This window comes from Cydia splendana, chromosome 16 (genome assembly GCF_910591565.1).
Source record: "Cydia splendana chromosome 16, ilCydSple1.2, whole genome shotgun sequence".
Taxonomy (NCBI): domain Eukaryota; kingdom Metazoa; phylum Arthropoda; class Insecta; order Lepidoptera; family Tortricidae; genus Cydia; species Cydia splendana.
The window spans coordinates 14484174-14508865 of NC_085975.1; the positions used below are offsets into that span (position 1 = coordinate 14484174).

The 24692-nt window shown below is 39.7% G+C and overlaps 2 protein-coding genes across 3 annotated transcripts in view; one reads left to right on the forward strand and one right to left on the reverse strand.

Annotated features, from left to right (window-relative positions):
- Positions 1-1813: 1813 nt before the first annotated feature.
- Positions 1814-14620, reverse strand: LOC134798369 (FAS-associated factor 1). The gene is made up of 16 exons (XM_063770783.1): positions 14485-14620; positions 13986-14054; positions 13458-13581; positions 12877-13002; positions 11872-12043; positions 11316-11466; positions 10774-10893; positions 9536-9662; positions 8650-8795; positions 7567-7721; positions 6894-7030; positions 5480-5642; positions 4512-4608; positions 3713-3853; positions 3042-3119; positions 1814-1989 (listed from the first exon to the last, which is right to left on the reverse strand). The coding sequence occupies exons 1-16, from the start codon at positions 14521-14523 to the stop codon at positions 1909-1911; spliced, it is 1926 nt and encodes a 641-aa protein (XP_063626853.1). The 5' UTR covers positions 14524-14620; the 3' UTR covers positions 1814-1908.
- Positions 14621-21729: 7109 nt separating this feature from the next.
- LOC134798373 (cartilage oligomeric matrix protein-like) overlaps positions 21730-24692 on the forward strand; it is a 37964-nt gene continuing 35001 nt past the window's right edge. For both annotated transcript variants that reach the window (XM_063770787.1, XM_063770789.1), the window contains exon 1: positions 21730-21832. In XM_063770787.1, coding sequence (XP_063626857.1) covers positions 21757-21832 — 76 coding nt within the window. In that variant the 5' untranslated portion in view covers positions 21730-21756. The remainder of the gene's footprint in view (positions 21833-24692) is intronic.

The following is a 24692-nucleotide window of genomic DNA, read 5'->3' on the forward strand; positions in this document are numbered from 1 at the left end:
GCCGGACGATATCAGCCTGTCAGTTGTTCGGAGCTGTCAAATATTGCGTTTAACTGACAGGCCGATATCGTCCGGCAGACTGGTAATCTGTGGGCCCCTTTAGTAAAGCCAGTCACAGGCAACGATTAATATATGGCAATGTTTCAGTTGCAATAGATCTTTACCATGAGGAGAATCTTGAAATTGTTTGTGTTGAAAATAGTTAACAATAAAAAAATTAAATTGACAGTGAGGTTGAGATTAGGCTGCGTTTTCACCACAGATGTGCGAGGATGCGTAGCGAGGGATGTGTTTGTTAAAAACCAATAGAATCACTTCATTTGTCTTCCACGCTCAGCGTGCAGTTATTCTATTGGTTCTCAACAAAAACTCACATCGCATCCTCGCACATCGGATCACCTTGGTGGAAGAGGGTGGAAGCGCAGCCTAAATATTGTTTGGTTAATGTCAGATATTCCCACAAAAGTAAATTATTTTTCGCTGAATGAGTTGAGCTTTCGTTAGAATACTATCATGTCGGTTTAGGAATGGACTTTCTGAAAATACTTTAAAAGAGGAAAAATACTATTTTCTTCATAAACGTTTGCATGGCCAAGATGAAAATAGCATTTTTTTCATAGTCAAGAATATAAGCATAATAAAGGACCTCAGTTTGCAAGCTGTCTATACTATACGTCTAACCAGTCATAGTCATGTCTAATATGTATACATTTTGGAATATATGAACAAGGAATAAGACTCAACATTGTGTACATTTAAGTAATAGTGTAAGTTTATTTTTTTCAAAACAACCGGGTTCGATTCCCGAGCTGAGTACAGGTTTTTTTTAAATGTATGAATGCAGTTTTTATTCTTATTAAAATCGATGTCATGGTTCCTAAGAACAGATCTTCGTATGTCTTATAGTTTCAGACTTTCCCATACTGACCGATTTAAATGAGACACCCTGTATAATGGCCATATACTAAGATTGGTATTCCACCTGTCCACTATCTTGGTCCAATGTGCATTGCGTCTCACTCTCTCACTAAGCAAAATATGTGAGATGCAAATACACATTGGACAAAGAAATGCGACAGGTGGACTACCAAGTACAGTCGACGTCAAAGATATGTTTACACTTTTGCCTTATGCCTTTGTAATAAGGCGAAAAATGTAAACACATGTATGACGTCGACTGTACCAACCTAAGACGTAATATAAAAAGTAATAGAATTATTTAAAAAGGTGAAGTCTCCTTGAAACAAGTATTTTGTAAGAGTATGCTAGGGTGGTATTTCATCTATCCATATTCTTTGTCCAACGTGTATTGCATATTGCATCTCACATTTTGCCTTAATGAGAGAGTGAGACGCACTGACATTGGACAGGTGGAATACCATTATACCACCCATAGTAATGTTTACTGCCAGAGATGCATATCTAAAGTAAGGACGCTAAGCAAATAGAATCGTGCTTTGACCTGACCTTCCATCTCTATCGCACGCCCTTAATTATACGTATTGCTGTCCCGCCTACGATGCCGGTGGTCAGTGCCACTGTGCGAGCGAAACAGAAGTATCCGCGTGTAATAGAGATAGGAAATGGCGGGTCAAAGTACGAATTCTTCGTGCTTTGACGGACCTTATGTCTTTGCAATAAGGTTTAAATTGTCAAACAGAGTCGAGTTGGTGGTAGATGGACGCGTTGCTCCCTGTCACACTTACGTACGAATTTACAAGTGCGACAGAGAAGCAACACGTCGAACGTTGTTCGCGGTAGGCCCTCTGGTCATTAGTTGTACAAGTTCTATATGAAAGTCTGTATTAAAGCTCCGCTCCATGCTTCAGTGGCCCCTGGTAGTACAAAGTTGCGCGGATGTGTGCTGGTACTGTATGTATATGTATAATTGTGTATGTGTGTATGTCTTCACCGTTCCTCGAGCATAAGCGTCTCCTGCGGGAACAGTTTCATCGCCTTTAGTGTGCTGCTGTGAGATTCCATTGTTAACTGCAACAAAAAAAAACCTGAACTGTTTTTCACACGTCAAAACGATAGAATTTGCATTTGTCTTCCCGTGACCACACCACAACTGGTGCAACTTAGCTGAAACGTCTCGGAATTTAAGGTAAAAACAATGAAATTATATCGCGGCAGGCGTGGCTCACTCCGCGATTTCGTCGCTTTGCAACAGGTACATCCGTTCCACACCAATTTTGGCGGCTAGCCATAAGCCGCGCGTGGCGCTGTCGCCACCTAGCGGCCATATCTGTCCTGATCGTAACAGACGCGGTTTGAGTCTTCTGTACCTAGTACTATTATTTATTCTGTGATCGCGGTAGACCCGTTTGTGTAATTAAATATGTGTACAAAACGCGAGAGTTTAAAGTGTTAGATAGAATTTGCGTTTAGATTGTGAATAAATATACAGTCACCTGCAATAATGTGTTACACAACGAAGGCCGCAAAAATATCTGACACGATCTTACTTGTAGAGCCATAAGCTATTGAATCATATCGTCGTTGCGCTTTCCAAAGCTGATATGTGCTCGATTTTTGATTGACAAATAGTCACCTAGCAACAAAATACATAAGGTATTAATTCATTAGATTAAAATCTCGCACATATCAGATTTGGTAAGCGCAACGACGATATATAGCCGGCCAAGCAAGTTTGTCAGTAGAAAAGGGCGCGAAATTCAAATTTTATATGGGACGATAACCCTTTGCGCCTACATTTTTTAAATTTGCTGCTCTTTTCTACTATTTCTACTACTTTTCTTTCTTTTCTACTCCTCGCGTAATCCCGGCATTTTGTCACGGCTCATGGGAGCGTGGGGTCCGCTTGACAACTAATTCCAGGAATTGGCGTGGGCACTAGTTTTTACAACTACTGCCATCTAACCTTCCAACCCAGAGGGTAAGCTAGGCCGTATTGGGATTAGTCCGGTTTCCTCACGATGTTTTCCTTCACCGAAAAGCGACTGGTAAATATCAAATGAAATTTCGTACATAATGGCTTGACAGAGTATATATATGGAAAAGTAAAGACCATAACTTACGTCTCTCCTAGGCCAGCTAGAGATCACTTTATAGCTTTCTTTCGGAAAACCTTTTGATGCGAGGAAGTCAAATAATACCTGAAGAGAAAAACAACATTAGGTTTTATCACAAGAAGTATGTAATTTTCCTTCAATCTTCTTGGCAACTGAAGTGACCAAAAAAACCGGACAAGTGAGAGTCGAACTTGCCCACCGAGGGTTCCGTACTTTTTTACACGACTGCCCAAAAAAAAAGAGTGTAGTTTTCAGCATTCATGTTTGTATGTAGGTATATATTTATTAGTATTTTTTGTTATAGCGGCAACAGAAAACTTCATCTGTCTAGTTATCACGGCTAATGAGGTACAGCCTGGTGATAGACAGACAGACGGACAGTGGAGTCTTAGCAATAGGGTACCGTTTTTAACCTTTGGGTATGGAACCCTAAATCGCCAAAAAAAGTGAGTAAAGTGTTAAGTTAAACTGAGTTAGGCTACGGTGACTGCTTACCATCAGGCGGGCCGTATGCTTGTTTGCCACCGATGTGGTATAAAAAAAAAGAATGACCAAATAATTCATTCATGAGATTTTCCCTTGCAATCTAGACACGGCCGCGACAATTTAATCCGTTCATTTAAATTATTGATAAAATCTACTCTATTTAGATAGGTATAAGATACACATTTGCTTACCGTGAGCGTGTCGTGACCGTGGAAGCGACGCTCGAGACAGGTGTCGTGTGGAGGGGGGAGGCGGATCCTGATCCGCGTGACGTCGGCCGCGCCCTCGGCGGGCTCGGCCGGCACGCGCGCCATTGCGCTGGCGCGGTCCGCCTGCGATTCAAATTGAATGTTATGCCAATGTGTTAAGGTTCATAATTAATCATACAGATATTTTGACGATATGAAACGACCGAGGAGTTCGTGGTAACATCTTGAACCTCTATGTTCAGCGAGCCAACTGAAATATACAGGGTGTTTGGTACATCGTTTGCCAAATTGAAACGGCAGATAGGTCGAGTCATTTGCTATCTTCCCAGGCCTAGAAACTTTTAATTTTGCGCACCTTTTTTTTTCAGCTCTATGCCAGTTTTTCGTAAATTTAAAATTTTTACTTGAGCAGTAGTAAAAAAGAACATGGCCAATTTTTTTTTCTAGGCATTAGCAGATAGCAAATGACTCAACCTATCTGCCGTTTTAATTTGGCAAACGATGTACCAAACACCCTGTATACACATCCGTCCCAACTGCGCGCGAACATTCCTTTGCCGCGCGTCGAAAAACCGACAATAAATGGTTCTATGCGCGGCACGTTCGAGCGCGCCAATGATCGAGTTGGGTCGCGAGCCAGCCCGGTATCCATCGCGCGCGGCTACGGCGCGAGCCAATGTTCGCTAGGTTGCCGCGCGATATGGAGACGGGGCTTAATACAAAAAAAATACTATAATAATAATCAGTTGGCGCATCTTTTGGTTATTTTGTCGTAACTTACCTCCTTTTTCGCTTCTTCCATTTGTCTTTCAGACTCTGCTCTTTCTAATTCCTGATTTCTCTCTAGTTCCTGCTGCTTTTTCATTTGTTCTTTGGCTCTGAAAACATGAACGTAATTACAACATTAATTTAACTTTATCAGTAAAATAAAACTATTGAAACGGATTATATCGCGTAATATTAAATTCATACTACATCCCTACAAAAATGGGAATACCATTTTGGAGAACAAGCTTTATCAAGGTGTGTAGGAATCTGGTACAGAACAATCCAAGCTAGACCCTTGTGGATACCCTGGTTTGATTCTGCCAATCTCGCAAGAAAAGTGTTAGTCTCAGCTTTCCGAGTCCAAATAAGTTTCTGTGCATGATGGGTGTTAAACCGTCACCTCTGTGTCTAGTCTGTCAGAGGACTGATGACTTGTCTCACGTGTTGTTGGACTGCGTCCGGAATTCGGATTTGAGAAAAAGAATTTTTGGTAGTTTGGGTTCCATGCACAATGGACAGATCAATTGTTGGTTGGCAGAACCTTTATCTGATAATGCAATCAGTGTATACCACTTTATTGATCTCTCCCCTGAGTAGGGAACTATGAAAGCACCCATGAGGCTGACATGTTCACCTAGAGTGTCCAAAGCCTCTATAAAAATCAGATAAAAAAAAAGAAAATACTACATCCCGACGTTTCGAACCCTTTACAGCGTTCGTAACGTCGAAAACGTCGGGATGTAGTGTGAATTCAATATACGCGATATAATCCGTTTCAATAGTTTTATATCACGATTAACTATCGCGGTAACCGAAGACAATATTTTGATTTATAACACTTTTGGGATAAGAAAAATAAATTCTAGTTTTTTTTTGTCCATTGCAGGAAAGGGGGATAATTTAAACCTTTATTTCGTTCAGAACGAGTCGTGAATCCGTTCTTTGAAACTTCTGCCGTTCTAGTAAAAAAGATAACTATACCTGTCGGCCTCGAGACTGGCTTGATATGCCTCGTCCTGTTCTGACTTGACTCGCTGGCGGGCATCGCGTTCTCTTTCTAATCTTGCGTCCTCGTCTCGTTGAGCTGCGAATCGTTCCAACGCTTCTACTAGGCCGCCTACTAGCTCTGAGACGCCTACGTTGCCTGCAAAGATTATACGATAAAAATTTGGTTTTCAATAGGGAGTATTATGCCATGTTCTGCCGCCAGAGTGCAGCACTATGTTGTTAAGTAAACCATAGAGTAACTTATACATAACAGTTTTTTGACAAGTTTTCACAATGACATTAATGCATCAAGGCGGTTTGTTTACAGGTGGCCTACCGCGAAACGCGAAAAATCGAAATTTCGTTATCTGCCTCTCTATCGATCGAATAGGCAAGAGTGATAGAGAGGATTAGGAAATAATTGTGTGAGATTGTGAGTGACATCTGTATATACAATATTAATTTTAGGCTTGTTGAGCAAAACTATGTAACTCACCGTTGATGACGGAGTATATCTCCGTGTTGGAGCGTACTCGCATGATGATGACCAGCGCGGGTAGTCTCTCCACGGGGATGCTGCGGATCGTCATGCTGGCCACGGGACATAGCGCGTTGGCCACGGAGTTCAGTAACCGGTACATCACTCACCGTTGATGACGGAGTATATCTCCGTGTTGGAGCATACTCGCATGATGATGACCAGCGCGGGTAGTCGCTCCACGGGAATGCTGCGGATCGTCATGCTGGCCACGGGACATAGCGCGTTGGCCACGGAGTTCAGTAACCGGTACATCACTCACCGTTGATGACGGAGTATATCTCCGTGTTGGAGCATACTCGCATGATGATGACCAGCGCGGGTAGTCGCTCCACGGGAATGCTGCGGATCGTCATGCTGGCCACGGGACATAGCGCGTTGGCCACGGAGTTCAGTAACCTGTACATTACTCACCGTTGATGACGGAGTATATCTCCGTGTTGGAGCGTACTCGCATGATGATGACCAGCGCGGGTAGTCTCTCCACGGGGATGCTGCGGATCGTCATGCTGGCCACGGGACCTAGTGCGTTGTCCACGGAGTTCAGTAACCTGTACATCACTCACCGTTGATTACGGAGTATATCTCGGTGTTGGAGCGTACTCGCATGATGATGACCAGCGCGGGTAGTCTCTCCACGGGGATGCTGCGGATTGTCATGCTGGCTACGGGACCTAGCGCGTTGTCCACGGAGTTCAGTAACCTGTACATCACTCACCGTTGATGACGGAGTATATCTCCGTGTTGGAGCGTACACGCATAATGATGACCAGCGCGGGTAGTCTCTCCACGGGGATGCTGTGGATGGTCATGCTGGCCACGGGACATAGCGCGTTGGCCACGGAGTTCAGTAACCGGTACATCACTCACCGTTGATGACGGAGTATATCTCGGTGTTGGAGCGTACTCGCATGATGATGACCAGCGCGGGTAGTCTCTCCACGGGGATGCTGCGGATCGTCATGCTGGCTACGGGACCTAGCGCGTTGGCCACGGAGTTCAGTAACCTGTATACAACAATATAATTGTTACACCATAAAAAAGTATTTTAAACGGAAAATTCGCCAAGACGCAAATAAGACTAAATCCTTTTTTTGTCCTCTTGAATGGTTTCTAAGTTGCAGAGCCCCGAGGTGCTGGTGTGTAAGACTTAGAACGCACTGCGACTAATTTCTTGCCTGCCTAATAACCTGCAATACTTATTTTGTGAGATGAATATAGGTATTAGGTATAGGTCATACTGAGCAACTTCTACTACGGGACCAACCCTGAAATCAATAAAAAATATTGGTTGTTTCATGCATACATACAATCACGCCTATTTCCTAGAGGGGTAGGCAGAGACCACGGATTTCCACTTGCTACGATCCTGACATACCTCTTTCGCTTCCTTCACTTTCATAACATTCCTCATACACGCTCGCCAGTTTAGGGTGCTCTTGACCTGGCTTTTCTTTAGCTTCTTCTTTTAAGCTTTGGCTGTTTCATACAATGCTAAAGTACGCGAAAAGTGTCTAAGTTGTCTTATTTATAGTGTACATACATGTTGTTATTATCGGGGTCCGTAAGGTCCCATCCATAGAGTACGAAGTTGTGGTTGAGCGTGTGTAGAACGGTCTCGCAGCCGAGTAGTTGAGCGCAGAACACGTTGGCCAGTACGGATTGTTCGTGGTGCAGATATACCCCTAAGAGTTTTCGCTGTAAACAACATTTAAATGTTTAAAATGTGTATAATATGCGGCGGTAGCATTTTTATCGTTTGTCACCATGCCTGTCACGTTCTAACAAGTATGTAAGTGCGAAAGTGACATGCGATAAAAATGTGACTATGCTGCGCCCGCTGCTGTCTATGGTCCATGGATGCGCTCGAGGGTCAGGACTGTCAAAATACTTTAAAAAAGATGTTTAAGGATTTTTACTGAACATATGAACAAATATTTTTTTTAAGTAGCTTTAGATTTTTAATCATTCGTAACTTGACATAATTTCGATTCAAGGTGATAATAAACTAAGTAGGTAAATATTAAGTCCCCTAAATATGCAAATAATGGTTCAAGGTGCTACTTGACGATCATAATATAAATTCGTATAGATTAGTTATGAATATTTATATTGTAATTTCATATAATGAAATAAATAAATCTAAATGTCGGCCGCCATCTTAAATTTCTTTATTTTTTGTCCAATCGTGTTAAAATCAATATCTGAGCGCCTCTTTTTCTTCTAGCGACCCGCCCCGGCTACGCACTGGTTACACAAAATCTTAACAAATTAGTACACCTAAACCTGCCTCAAGAATCATACTCTATTGAAAACCGAAAGAAAATCCGTTCAGTACTTTTTGAGTTTATCGCGAACATACATACATACACACAAACAGACAGGCGCGGCGGGGTACTATGTTTTATAAGGTCAGGCGTGGCTCACTTCGCGATTTCGCTGCTTTGTTACAGATTGCTAAAAGTACATCCGTTCCACACCAATTTTGGTGGCTAGCCATAAGCTGTCGCCACCTAGCGGCCATATCTGTCCTGATCGTAACAGACACGTTTTGTTAGAGAGTGAGTCTTCTGTACCTAGTACTATTATTTATTCTGTGATAAGGTGTAGTGATTAAGGAGGCTACCTCGCGTGCCGGCTGGAGACAGGACTCCTTGATGGCGTCCTGGAGCGTGCCCTCGAAGAAGTGCGGCGTGTTGGGCCCGTAGCGCGCGCGGAAGCGCTCCGCGAACTCGATGCAGCCTAGCGCCTCGTCTTCCACGTGCTCTGACACTACAACGAGAACAAATATTAGGCTGCGGTCCGAGGTTGACGTCGTACAGTCACCTGCAATAATGTTATACAACGAAGGCCGCAAAAATATCTGACACGATCTTATTTGCAAAGCTATAAGAGCGTGTCACGTATTTTTGCGGTTTTCGAAGAGTATCATATTATTGCAGGTGAGGTGCGTGCAGGATCAGGGGCCAAGATGACAATTGTTCGCAGAGAAACGAAACGCTATCGGTCTCTATCGCACTAATATGGAAGTGATAGAGAGACAATAGCGTTTAGTTTCGTTTTCTGGAAACGATTGTTATCTGGGATAGGCCTCCAGAAAAAAAGGTACATTCTATAAACACTACGGCGTCAGAATTAGTTAGGTTTAATCCTCGGTAGACGCCGAACAAGTCAACTCAAAAAGTTATTTAATCAAGTAGGCCTTGTAACAACCACTTTTGAGTAGTACACTGTGTAGAACGTTGCATTTTTATAGATAATATAGTCATAAGCGGATCAGGTCCCGTAGACAACATGCCAATAGCGAGCGAGCGAGTAGTCGCTCAGTGTGGACCCGGTGTGCGTATTCGCTAACGCTACGTAGCGAACGAAACGCAATTGTCACTGACACACTAATATGGAAGAGTGATAGAGAGACACAAAGCGATTCGACGGCGCAAGCGGTCGTCACCTTGGCTAGGCCGCCAGATGCGCTAAAACACATGTTTTCATATAAAATAAAAAGCTCTTACTAAGGGGACGCAGTCTCTCCGAGTTAACTAGTTCGACAAACATGTCGTCTTCGCATGTGAATCCGTCACCGCTGTCTTCTATCTCTTCCACGGAACTGTTTTCACTGTCCGAACTCTCCACAACTATCTGCGAAGTTTTGAATGATTCACGATTAGTTTCACTAGACTTATATCGACCGGGATATGAACCGTGATCAGCTTTCGCATTATTTTCGAGCTCCTGATATTTCGACGCAGTTACATGCATGTTGTTCACGGGTAACTGATGATAGCGGGTGGGTGTCAAAGTTGCTGCGTTCGCTTTCAACGTTACCACCGGACCGCGTTCACACTCGTTGATCTGGTCGCGTTACCCGTGAACAAGATGCATGTATAGTTCGTAGCTTTCTAATAGAACCCGACGGCTAATCCTATTGTCTATTGTTAAGTAAAACCGCACGTGCCACAACCACCTGCATAAAAAAATCGTTCGTTCACTTTACCCAGGTAATTGAATTACAACTCCTATGGAAATTGCAATAAGATTCAAAGTGAACTAATGGATAAATATTTTGTTACGATGTGTGTGGTCCGTTCAACTCGCCGGCACTCAGTACTTCGGTTACTGAGTGCCGGCGAGTCGAACGCTACAGAACCAGTCTAAAATGTGTCATCGAGATGCGTAACAAAGGCGCGTTATCGGAGAGCGCACCTACACTGGTTTTTTGAGCGTTGGACTTGCCCGCGCTCAGGTGCCAATAGAATAATTAAGACCCTTTTTTGCAGGTAAGTAGCACGTGCGGTTTTACTTAACAATAGACAATAGGATTAGCCGTCGGGCTCTATTAGAAAGCTACGAACTATAACTGTGTCGAAATATCGTTAGCTCGAAAACAATACAAAAGGTAATCACGGTTCCCGGTCGATATAAGTCAAAGTAATTGACATAAAAAAAAACAGTTTATAATGGTTTAATATTGTGATTTTCATCAGTAAGTTCCGCTCGAGTAGATGCTATAATGCTATGAAAAAAAACAACGGGTTGCACTCCGGGAGTGCCGGCAGAAGTGAAAACTCAATGACATTGTAACAGTTTTTCGATCAGGTCACGTGTCCGTCTTACGTCTTACGAATCTTACGGTCAAGTGACCTGTCGTGAGTTTAACATTTTTTCCCCATCACAAAAAATGCACAGCGCCGCTAAAGAAGTTTTCACTTCAAATATCCAAATCACTATTGTTTGAGAAAAGTGTAATTACCCGCTTATATTCCTTAGTGGGTCCGCGCTTCACGGCAAGTTCGTGCTGCGGCATGTCGAGCCCCACCATGGCTAGAACCGTGTCATCCAGCCCCGTCACCACCGGCCATCCCGTCCACACCTGTACGAGAAAAAATTGTTTCAAAATTACATATTTCTTACGATTCAATAGCCCGCGGCGGGAATTTGCCACGCGAACACGTTTCTATTCCTCCACCATTTTGTTAATTAAACTTTTCTGCAGCATATCCGAGGCTGTTGCCTCGCAGTTACACGTTCATACGAGTGACAAGAGGAATGGCGAAGCAAATGCGTGTGTAAACGCTAGCTAAAATAACAGTGTGTTAGCTATAACACTCGTAGACGTATGATTGTGTAACTGTGTAGTTAAAATTATGAAAACGACTGGGAGCAAAGTAAAATTTTGCTACCTTAATAGAAAAGTAAATGATGGAAGATTATTTCAGTATGTACCTAATCCACATCAATATTTTCGGTCTTAGGAGTAAGTTAGAATACAGTACACGATGTATTGGGACTCACCTGATGTCTGACGGGTATGTCAGTGAGTGAGAATATGTCGTTCTTCACTTCTCGCACCGTCTTTGTGCCGGGATACTTGAGCGTGTAGTCTTTGCTGACGTCTTCGTGCGTCACGTGCAACACGTAGGTGTTGGTCAGACGTTCCGCCACTCTGAAAAGAACAAGTCATTTACATTTAATTAAAGTCTGGTAAAACAAATTTGTCAGTAAATGAGTACAAAAGAACTATATACCCGTCCCTTTCATTTGGGTGTTAGTAGTAGCGTAAAACAAAGAGAGTATGATTATCTCTGTCTATGTTTGAAATGAAACAGTCCCTGGACAAACTAAAGTCATTCAACTCTAAGTGAAAGGTACACGGAAAGAACATGCCAAGAGGCGGCTCTTGACTATATATTTTGGGTGTTTACTTACATATAAAAAAAAAACTACACAATTTACTAACCGTCGCAAAATACCTATAGATTCGGTTTTCGTCCACCCGGTTATTGAACTCTCGTATAGATTTCCGGTATGCGGAATGGAATGTAATGTTTTACGAATTCACAAAACTTACTCATCATCCGGCATGAGTTCATCTGCTTGTTTGAGCCGCAACACAGTGTTGGGCTGCAGACCGAGCCCTCCTAACGCAGCGCTTGAGGTTGCCCGAGACCCGCCCAGCCCGGAGATCTGTTGCCGGCACACTGGGACTCCGCAGACCGATTCTAACCGCTTCTTTAAGTCATCTGTGAACAAGTAAAACATTTGAATAAATATTCATAAATAATTATAATATTAGGTATATATTATTATTTTGAATAAATATTAGCAAACTACAAAAAAATATATATTCTTACATTTGGTTTAGCGTAAAACCTACTCGTTAGCGTTTAACATAGACAAAAATCACTTATGAAATAAACTACTTAAACGGATTATATCGTGTGTAATTTATTTATTCGTATGGCATTTACAGAGTTGCTAATTATCAATTATAATATTGTGTAATGAATTTAAAATACATCCCAAAGTTTCGAACTCTTTACAGCGTTAGTGTCAACGGGTTACTCAAACGGGTGATGGGGGTTTAAATAGTTTTAATGAATAACTATCGCGGTAAACAATGATAATATTAAAAATTCACTTAATTAGAAACTTATTATTAGGTATTAGAAACTCTTATAGTTTCGCCATGTCCGTCTGTCCGCAGTTTCTCCGTGATCGTGTTAAAAAGCTGCAATTTGGCATGGATACATAAATTATGCATGGTGACAGAATGGTGCAATAACAATTGCAAGATTTTTTTTATCCCATACAAAATTATTTTTTCAGATAACTGACAGAAAATGAGATAGAGCTAATAAGATCAGTGACAAAACTGAAAAAAAAAACAGTTAAAATTGAATTTATTACAACATGACTGTATTGAAGGTGGTATTTCATCTGTCCAATATCTTGGGACAATGTTATTGCGTCTCACTCTCTCATTAAGCAAAATGTGAGACAAAATACACATTGGACCAAGAAATTGGTCAGGTGGAATACCAATACAAAATAATACAATTACGAAAATACTTACTGACAGTGGCTGCTCCAGACATTTTGATATCATGCATCTTATTGTTATAGTGTACTTGCAGCTCTACCAAACTAGTGTAACTATTTCTAGGCGATGATGTTGAAGCTTGGCTACTGTCTTCTCGATCTGGAATAAAAGATAAATACCAAAAAATTAGTTAAGTATGGTATTCAACCTGTCTAATTTCTAGGTCCAATGTTATTGCGTCTCACTCTCTCATTGAGTTAAATTTGAGATGCAAATACACATTGGACCAATAAATTGGACAGGTGGAATACCACCTTAAGGCACAGAAGGTCCTATAGATTAGGGCATATACAGACACGTTCTACTACTTTCAGGTCAAATATTTTCGAAAATATTTACCTAAACATTTCCTAGTAAACCTAGAACTAACAGTACATTATGATACAAGTGCGGAAAGTAGAAAATTCGCAATGAGTGGTAATAAATTAAATATCTGAACATGCCTCTATTGTCAGGGCGTTAGTGTGCGTGTTCAGATATTGTGAACACTTTGGCTGCTCCGATATATCTGATGGCGACTGTACCTACCAATGGTTGGTTGGGAGTATACATACCGGGTGGGCGTGTTTTTGGGGTTATCACAGATATGTCGTCGTCGATCATCTCGACGTCCACGTCGTTGTTGTCACCTCGCGCTGGCCGGCTGCTGTCCTGCGGCATCACTCTGTTGATGGCTGACTGGAATGAAAAAGAATTGTTACGTTTTTATTATTATTCTCTTTATTTACCTCTAGGAGTTTGTTCCAAGCTTTGACCACTCTGTTGCTGAAGAAGTGTCTATGAGGATTATTGTAGGACCTGCGAGACACCATGCAATTAAAACTGCACCAGGCCATGCGCTTGGCAAGGAATAGAACCCTATGGAGGAACCTGGTCTTCAACAGAAGGACATGATGTCACAATCCTCAGCATTGAGGGACCGACTGAAGAAGAAGAACAGTAACTAGTGTCACAAATGTTTCATAGATAAATTACTGCTATTTTATCAAACAATTATGTTTATAAGGCTATAATCCTGCTAATGCCACTATTTATAATAGTTCTTATTTGAGAATTGCACATATAAATAAACATTTACTTACAAGTAAGTCCCAATTTGCCTCGTCCAAGTGATATATCGCCTCTGCAACATCTTCTATTGCTGTAATTCCCTACAAACAAACAAATATGTAAACCACAACAAAGAACACAAAGGAAGTTATCAGGAAATGTGCAAAACAAGCATGTTGCCTTAAAGATATGTTAACTATAATTACGATACGCAGTTACGAGCAAATCAACCTTGTGGAAACAACCAGTAACGTGAATTTTCGTTACGATTCTGGAAAACAAGAAAAATGTAGCATTTCACCACAAACTTACTTCTGTCAGATTTTCAATCGTACACTACCGAAAGCAAGCATTATAAGGATAATAATAGGTAAATAACAATTGAAAATTATTGGAAAACGAGAAAAGCACAAAGAGATAAAGAATAATTCACAGTCACTGTTGTTGTTAATCACATAACCTGATCACAACCAACATAGTCAAGTTTTGCTCACTGATTATTGTGTATTTAGATATAAATAGCGTATTCACCTGGAAGTTTGCTAAAATTTCTTCTCTATTTTCTGCCATTCTGGTATAATATTGAGCTCAAAAATGCTATGACATTTACGATTGCAGACAAATCACTCAAACTTGAAAAAAAAAAATTAACGACTATAGCCAATCTAGAATTTTATTGCCAGATCTAGTTGTTCTTTTTTAACATACACAAGAGAGAATGGGATGAAATAATTAAAATTATAAATTTTATTGATTTCTGTTCCTACGGAAAATGACTATATTTGTTTAATTAATTTTCATTAGTTACAATTATTACCATAAAATAATATTAATTATTAAATTACCATTTTTCAATGCTGGCAAGGCAACTAGCATAGCGCGCCAAGTTCAAAATATTTTTTTTTTAGCATTTTCGTTCTTCTTTTATTTCACTTTTTTTGTTATTTATTTTACTGAAAAGTTTTATTGTGATGTTGTGTTGAGATTAATTTTGTTTTCTTACGTATTTTTAATGACAGTGACAGTGATAGTGAGTGTATTTATGATATTTTATGTCATAAATTCTGACATCGGGATCGTTTTTTGCGAAAGATATCTAATACAACAGGTAAACCAATACCAACCTATACCAACATGTGGTAATATCATGGTAAAACCCACTCTCTCTCTCTCTGGCACACCCACTTTGTCAGTACAAAAAGGCGGTAAATTTCGCCAATGATTTTATGAGTTATTTTTCTTTCGCGCCTCTTTCTCCTCACAAAGTGGGTGGGTTTGACTATAGTAGGTTAGTAGCTAGTATACAAATTAAGTCTTCCACAAAAATAATCTTCCCAAAAATTAGTAGCGGCGTTGAGGCTAAGGAGCTCTATGGAATATTTTCTTAATCCTAAATCAGCTTATTTAAATTTAATTTTTTGAAATCACCCATAATAATTTTACATTACATATGGTCCAATTTTCCCGCACTAGTGCGTAAAAAAGCACTTTTCGTGCGTATCTCAAAAGTTTAAAGGGCCTTATGTACTGTAAAACGTTGTACGATACACGTGCGAATAGGTAATTCGCAACTCGTGTCAATTTATCGCCACTTGTTTCGAATTTCCTCTTTTCCGCACTTGTATCGTAAATAACTATTCCTTGTGATATACCTATTCGCAACCAAAATAATAAATTAGGAGTTTTGTTTTCCAGCCAGTATGACCCAAATAAGGCGGCATGTGGTGCGCGCGTCAGTCAGTGGACAGTCGAAGCGCGCTCCGCTTGTGCGCACGAGTCGGTAACCGCGAAACGAGTGTGCGCGCGGACTGTGCTCGATATCAGTAGGTACCGGTAAGTTTAAATTTTGGCCAATAAAATGGTTTGAAATAATTATTTCACAATAATGGGAAAATTGTGAAATAATAACGGTTTCCTAAACTAGTCGGTAGAGACTCTGCCTACGAAGCAGGAGGTCCCGGGTTCGAAAGTTCTTAAAGAGTGCTTTAACCTCTTGTTTGTGTAGATACGTATGATAAGGATTTTTTCGCATTATTTTAGAACGATTTTTTGTGTGCTACTCTGCAGCGGCGCCACCATAATGAATACCAATGAATTATATGATGAAATGATGTACCTAAAAGGTACATCATGTACGTATAATGTTTATGGCTGTACCTGTGATAGGAAACGAAATAATCGGCATTGAAAGTGGCGCCGCTGGGGAGCATACTCCCCCGCGGCGCCACACAGTACTCATAGATAGAAATGATATTAGCTATTTTTTTCTTATGTAAATTGATGTACTAATGCTGCTGATTACGTACCTATTGAAAAAAAGAATTATTTTGCATTGATTAGTGATTTTATTTACATTTGAATTCCGCGTTCCACCTAAACGGTATGAATTGTAAGAGAGGCGCGCGGGTGAGCGAGATGGAGATATAAATTCTTACCGCGGGACCGCGCTCCCGCGGCCCGTTCCGATTTTCAATGATAATAGTTATTTGTTTTACAAGGGGGCAAAGTTGTTGTTTAACCGCTCGTGCTAATATTGATACCCGAGCAAGCGAAAGATTCCAAAATTGAACCACGAGCGTAGCGAGTGGTTCGAAAAATGGAATCTTGAGCGTTGCGAGGGTTTTAAAGCACGAGGGTTAAACAAAATTTGTCTCCGAGTGAAACACAAAATTTTTCACCTCACCAACCCGAAGCAAATATTAAATGTTAAATACCGTCATTATAGCCAACTTTGCCACCAGGGGAAACTTTGCCCAAAACGACAATTTTAAACATTAAATAATAGGTTAAATTATTAAATATTTAAAGGAAATAGGTTAAATTTGTGACAAAACTATATACCAAACATATGCTCAAATTGACTTGGGAATTTTCAGCGAGTTGTCAAATATAGGGTATATTTCGGAGGGCAAAACTTGTTGAAAAATGAATGCAAGTAGAAAAAAAAATGAGAACACTGTCAAATATTTCCGAGTTTCAGTTATAAAACATGAAGCATAGATTATGTCCATTGAGGTTTAATCTAAAAAGGCCTAAAGACACAAAAGTTTTGGCGGTGGGCAATGTAATCCGGTAATTTACAGACCTATGGATGCCAACATTGCCCACCACTTAAAACGGCTTAGGGTTGTCACTTTTGACAAATTTACCCAACTTCGCAAGTAAGCGAAGTTATGTTTTGTACACAAGTTTATAATTATATACTTACTGTATTTGATTGGTCTTATTATCCTTTATTTAGATGTTTTATCCCTTTAACGCATGAAAACTACAGCAAAACTCATATTTTAGTCCATTAAACTACAGGTTTTCTCTAAAGTGACAACCTTAGCCTTTGTAAAATGCTTAGGTGAGTCTTGTATGGAAATGGCCAAAAACGGGTAGGCAACATTGCGCACCAATTCAAAAGTTATTACACTTATCGCTAAGTTATTAACAGGGAACGGTACGATTGCCCAAAACCATTAAATAATCCTTAAGGGGCCCACTGATTAACAGTCCACCGGACGGTATCGGCCTGTCAGTTAGAACAAAATTTTGACAGTTCCGAACGACTGACAGGCCGATACCGTCCGGCGGACTGTTAATAAGTGGGCCCCTTTAGACATCATCATCATACATACGAGCTGTATTTGAACACCAAATTGACGTGGGCAATGTTGGCGCAAATCGCGGATATCTTTGCCCGCCCTCTAAAACGCCAAAAAAAGTGGGTAAAAACATGATTTAAAAATTTTCTTCAATTAAACTGATGCGTTTGATCACTATGGACGTGCTGAGCAAAAAAAGTAATATGACGTGTTATATTTTTTTTTTGAGAAATTCGTGGTTTTTCAAAAAAAGCGGGCAAAGTTGGCTATAATGACGGTATCAAACAAAATCAAATCAATTTCAAATTAATGTTATTAAATATTTATCATCCAAAATCATCATTTAAAAGTCAATTCTACCAGTAAACATAAGAAAACAACTCAAAATTTGCATTTGATTACTTTGCCTCACATGTGAATTACTGATAGCAAAGTGCAACTTTGCTATCCGTTTTTGAAGTGCAAAGTAAGTCTTTCCGAGCTGGTGTGGTGAAAATTAAATTACCTAATGCAAATTTTGAGTTGTTAACTTATACCTTACGTATTATAATATGTATTGTCTTCGGTTACCGCGATTGCATAGTTGAGCATATGTTTGGTATATAGTTTTGTCACAAATTTAACCTATTTCCTTTAAATATTTAATAATTTAACCTATTATTTAATGTTTAAAATTGTCGTTTTGGGCAAAGTTTCCCCTGGTGGCAAAGTTGGCTATAATGACGGTATTTAACATTTAATATTTGCTTCGGGTTGGTGAGGTGAAAAATTTTGTGTTTCACTCGGAGACAAATTTTGTTTAACCCTCGTGCTTTAAAACCCTCGCAACGCTCAAGATTCCATTTTTCGAACCACTCGCTACGCTCGTGGTTCAATTTTGGAATCTTTCGCTTGCTCGGGTATCAATATTAGCACGAGCGGTTAAACAACAACTTTGCCCCCTTGTAAAACAAATAACTATTATCATTGAAAATCGGAACGGGCCGCGGGAGCGCGGTCCCGCGGTAAGAATTTATATCTCCATCTCGCTCACCCGCGCGCCTCTCTTACAATTCATACCGTTTAGGTGGAACGCGGAATTAAAATGTAAATAAAATCACTAATCAATGCAAAATAATTCTTTTTTTCAATAGGTACGTAATCAGCAGCATTAGTACATCAATTTACATAAGAAAAAAATAGCTAATATCATTTCTATCTATGAGTACTGTGTGGCGCCGCTGGGGAGTATGCTCCCCAGCGGCGCCACTTTCAATGCCGATTATTTCGTTTCCTATCACAGGTACAGCCATAAACATTATACGTACATGATGTACCTTTTAGGTACATCATTTCATCATATAATTCATTGGTATTCATTATGGTGGCGCCGCTGCAGAGTAGCACACGATTTTTTTTCTATACAGCATATTGACCACCACATACATATTAAAGGTTAAATCCAGGTTTTATCTCATTGAAATTAACTAAACGTGCCCTTGTAGTAAAATATAACCCACAATGAGTAATCTTGCCAAGCATATACCTACAGAGTGGAAAAAATGTATGCGCCCTTGAGGGAAAGTACCTTAAAACCTTAAGTAAAATAAGCTTATCATTTTACTTAAACGAAACATTCTTTTAAAATTTTAAAAATAAACAAAACTGCATTCAAAAATTTTTTTGTAATTTGCTTGTCTCGCCCGGTAATTCGAACAGACTCAAAATTATAAAAGAAAACTAAATATTCGATTTTATGAATATTTTGTACGATAATAGGCGAGTGTAAGACGTAATATTTCTTGAAAACATTTTGAACTTAGCATAAACTGCATAGTGGAATAAAATAGTGATTTTTTTTAAATTTCTAGCTGGTTCGTTTTCCGTGTGTGACTTAGCGAATTAAAAATAATATCTTAGAATGCAGTTATACATATTTCTTAAAAAAAATAGAATGTCCCCTGTGAATAAAATGCACTCCCATCCAGGGCCCATTATTTTTTTTCCTTCCTGTGTAAACTTTGCAGCTAATTTTTTCCGGCTGATGGGACGAAATAAATAAATAAATAAGAAATAGTTGCTCCCCCCCCCCCAAACCGATTGAAGCCATACACATTCATTTCGCGTTATCATTAACATACCTATATACTTATTACTTATATATTTGGAAGTCGCTATTTTTTTAGAGCAGATAAGCGAGGTCTAATCAAAACGTTGCCTCCGTTTTGCAACATTGTATTATAATTATTATAATAAATTGTATCTTTTGGCAATGATTATACTTCGGTAATAAGAGCCGCAAAATTTCGATAAGTACGTACTTCTCTGAAATTTAGATTCCCACGACACAGCCTGAGCCTATTAGTTTGGGGATCATTGTATTGGTTCTCTTGTAATGTTGATTTCTTGAAATAAATAGAATAAATCGTCAATAACTAGCCACTGGTTAATAACTGGCCACCTTATTTATTTAAACTTTATTGCACAAAAGAAAACTTATCGTACAAAAGGCGGAATTAATGCCAAAAGCATTCTCTACCAGTCAACCTTAAGGCAAGCAGAGAGATTGTGGGTCACCTTAATCTAAAAATAATTCTATATATAGTATAACCTTAATTTATTAATTCATTTTAGTATATGGTTTCAATACTTTCAATAACTGAATAGAATGAATAGAATTCATTTTTAAAGGTGGCCAGTTATTGACGAATTACCCTATATTGTTATTTTTGTTGTTTAAAATCATTAAATACATATGTAATTCGAGAAAACATCTGTTTAGGAAGGTAGTCTTAATTTAATTTTACATTTGTTATTAAACTCAGTTTGTTTTGGTGTTCCATAACATCAATGTTGGTGTGTTTGGTGTTGCAATATTGGTCGGCTAATTTTAATTTACACACAACGGGAACAGTTAAAACAGGTCAATTTTTGTGGAAATTCTAAGCAGAGAGACTAGTTTTAATTATTATTCAGTGTATTTAAGTCGTAACATGGTATAATAATATACTCCGCCTGATACTCCATTCCCGTCTTTTCTAGGTCACCTAACTGACACGGGCCTACGTCATCATGCGACAGCGCTATATGATAATATGCGATAGCGCTATATATAGCGGCCATGTTGTTGTGACGTAGGCCCGTGTCACTCTGGGAATGGAAGACCATGTTTTATTAGACTATGAGTCGTAACAAGCATTCTTGGTACAAATTCACGATAAGTCACGACATCAACATTTTATACTTATCTATTCAAAACATATAAACAAGTCTTCAAAACTTGAATATCTCAACGAACTATTTGAAAAGGCCAATGAACTACCTATTTCTTAACAGCTGATAGTGACCGCTATTGAGATAAATTTAATAAAGACTAATTGTGCGAAACTTTATATTTTCATATTGTATGTTGTAATAGCCAAGCTAGAAAACGAACTATGATGTAACATATATATATTTGGCGTTCCATCATAGAAGGGTCTTACTTCAATTTAAGTGCAATATAAGATCCTGTTTATCTGAAATTCCAACAGAAATTCTGATAGAATGGTCCTTCTCTGCAAAAGTATTGCTTATTTGACTCGTAAGCTGATCATAAAACGCCTTGTTCCATGTGGGTCTTAGCATTGAATTGGAAATTAATTATAAAGTCGGAAGAGGTAATCTGATCATTGATCATGATGTTCTTCAGTTTTTCTGGGTAGGTAGGTACATGACTTCATTCAAGTTGAGACTCGGAGGCGTATTGTTTGGTTATATTCTCCAAGCGTACCCATAGTGATTATAATAACAGGTTACGAATTTGATCTTCTTCAACCAGGGACGTCACTAACAAATCCAGATAACAAATAAATACAAGTCAATTAAGTCAAATTCATAACCTGTAATTGCAATGAGAATGCTGAAATTTCCAATTTTATTCCCTCGGAAGTCCTAAAAACTTTTTTTTTAATAGCCTATGTTGTGTCCCATGGCTGGGCAAAGGCCTCCCCTTTCTTCCGCCACTCATCATGGTTTGGTCAGCTCCCGCAAGTCGCTGCAAAAGCGTCGAGATCATCCCGCCATCTCTTTTTTGGTCTGCTTCTGCCCCGGCTAGTCCGCAGTGTCCATTCAGTAGCCAGTTTAGCCCACCGATCCAGGTGCATACGGCAGACATGTCCCACCCAATCCCACTTGAGCTTAAAAGCCTAAAAACCTTCTTCGGCTAAAATTTGTAAATTTTTCGCAGGTAATCATGGCGTCTCCAGCCATGAGGGCCTCGATCCTTATTGGCCTAGTTGTGGCTGCGCACGCACTCACCATGGACAAAGGTAAGTCATTAACTTTTTACTCATGTTAGGGCCACTAGCACCATCCCACTAACCCGGAGTTAACCGGTTAACCCTGAAGTTACCATGTTTACCAGTATAATTTGACACTGGGTTAACGGTTTAACCGGTTAACCCCGGGTTAGTGGGATGCTGCAAGTGGCGTTTAGGTATGTAGTAAAAAAATCAAGGTACCTATTTTATAAGATTATAAAATAATAATAAAAATAGATCCGTTTAATCGTGCCAACATGCTGGAGGCCAATTGTAACTTAGGTACATCGTGATATATAAATGATGTCAGTCGCCCGTGCTTCTCGCGTACTGTATAATTAATCTTGCTGTAATTGCAGAACATTTCGGTCCAAATGGTCCAGTGTCACTGTAAGACATAATTTCACCGGTTATTGAAATTATGCATCAGGTCAAAACGCCACTTGCTCTGTCGCTCTACAGCTAACCGTCCGTTTAAATCGGAAAGTCCTGATTTAGCCACACTATTTACGTGGTCATTAGTGCGACCCGCTGGAAATAGATCAGGACAGGACTGCACATTAACGGAAGCATGGTTATTTGACTTTACTCGTCATCTTGATTTTTATTTAAGTGATTTTTCTTATGTTATCACCTTTTCATCCGTGACAATTTTCCGGTTTGGAAGTTCCTTTCTAATAATTCTTTGAACTAAAGTGCATTGGGGTACAGATGTAGTGCATTATTATTTTCCATCGTATTTTCATGGAAACGTACGAACGTGTCTTGCTATTTCAGTCAGTCTCGGTACAAAAAGTACTGAAGTTGACTGAATTAGCCTGACAAATACGAACTCTTCCGAGAAAATACGAAGGAAAACAATTAAGCTCATCTGTAACTTCGACAACGGGAAAATTATGAAAATAGCGAACTAAAAACGTCACGGAGTCCTGGGCCCGTTTCTCAAAAGCTTGTAACTTGTAACACAAGTGGAAGTCCCTTTCTAACTAAAGCTGTCAAAAGCGTGACATCCGCTTGTATTACACGTTACAAGCTTTTGAGAAACGGGCCCCCGGTCCCTTAACTTAAATTCTATCCGTGAAATAAACACCAAAACGTGTCACGTAGTCTGTACGCCAACTAACCATATCAAATAGATTAGGAGCGGTTTGTTTGGCGTGGTTAACCAAATTCGGCTGCTGAACGGGTTCTCTTTGATTGTGAGAGCTTGGGCGAATTTTATTCTGAACTGTGTATAGTATGAATTATCTCAGATGATTTTTTCGGGCTCGGGCCCTAATCCGTTAAACAATAGTTATTTGTTTTACAAGGGGGCAAAGTTGTTGTTTAACTGCTCGTGCTAATATTGATACCCGAGCAAGCGAAAGATCCCAAAGTTGAACCACGAGCGTAGCGAGTGGTTCGAAAATGGAATCTTGAGCGTTGCGAGGGTTTCAAAGCACGAGGGTTAAACAAAATTTGCCTCCGAGTGAAACACAACATTTTTCACCATACCAACCCGAAGCAAATATTTAATGTAAAATATCAAACAAAATCAAACCATATCAAATCCAAATAAATGTTTTTAAATATTTATCATCCAAAATCATCATTTAAAAGTCAATTAGGAGATATTAATAAAACACCACTAAACTACCCGAAATTAGTTGATAAAAATGTTCGGGGTAGACAAAGAAATTGCAGCTACCCGTTAAAGTTTAATGTTTATTGTCCACGGCACGACACGCAACACTCACAGTATCCGTACACTGGTCCGAAGATATATCCGCTGGTTTCAACATTTGAATCACTGGTCCCCAAGTAGACGATAATTTGTACCCGTCCTCACGATTGAAATTTTTAGGGTGTTTTTTAATTTCAATCGCCTCTCTCACGATCCGCGGATAATAGTGTCGCTCGTTGGAGAGGACTTTGGGTTTATGTAGCTCAATCCAGTGATTCGTTCGTGAAATATGTGTACAAAACGCGAGAGTTTAAAGTGTTATAAAAGTCAATTCTACCAGCAAACATAAGAAAACAACTCAAAATTTGCATTTGATTACTTTGCCTCACATGTGAATAAAATGCAACTTTGCTATCAGTTTTTGAAGTGCAAAGTAAGCCTTTCCGAGCTGGTGTGGTGAAAAAGCCTTTATTTCTTTTAAGAGCGTTCTACAGCACGTGCCAAAGCCACCATGTCGTTTAAAAAGCAACTATCGTGATAGTATTAAGGTTCAAATTCATGTGACAGCTCATTCAGAGAACAATCAGGGTGGTCTTGTTTTTGGAGATAACAAAACGTGTTATCTCCGAATGGGCTGTTCATGAATTTGAACCATATAATTAGAATGGTAAATTTGCTTTTTAAACGGACTTGTCCCCGTTCATTATGACGGTGCATTGACCAGTAAGTAGTGTAACCACTGCATAAAGGAAACAATACCTTTTGTTTAGAAGATTAGGGCCCGAGCCCGAAAAAATCACCTGAGGTAATTCATACTATAATGTGATCTAGAGGTACTTTAAGTGAAATTGGTTAAGAGTGTCTATAGCGTCAGCATAAGGCTTTTCCACTGACAGAGATGACGGGAGACGTGCGGGAACCATCCAATAGCACAGAATAAGATTACTACCGTACAGAAAGGAATCTTCCTTCAAAACCGAAGTTCGACAGCGGTTCAGGGACTTTCGGCTATTTAGGGTCAAAATTCAGGTCATTACTTGTCTTATCTGTGGTCGTGCGCGCAAAGGGACGTCAAGTTGTGTCAACCCCACAGATCATATAATACTAGTAGTCAACCCTAATAATTGCTCGGAGCAATGCCGAGCCGAGCGGAGCCGAGTTTGCCCGAAGGGAGGAGTTCGCACCCCTGGTGACGTCTTGTCGCTT

Coding starts and splice junctions, on each gene's coding strand:
- LOC134798369 (XM_063770783.1), bottom strand. CDS start 14,523: ATGGCAGAAAATAGAGAAGAAATTTTAGCAAACTTCCAG. Junction 13,582..13,985: donor AGGCAAATTGGGACTTACTT/GTAAGTAAATGT, acceptor TTTTCATTCCAG/TCAGCCATCAACAGAGTGAT. Junction 7,031..7,566: donor GACCCCGATAATAACAACAT/GTATGTACACTA, acceptor TGTTGTATACAG/GTTACTGAACTCCGTGGCCA.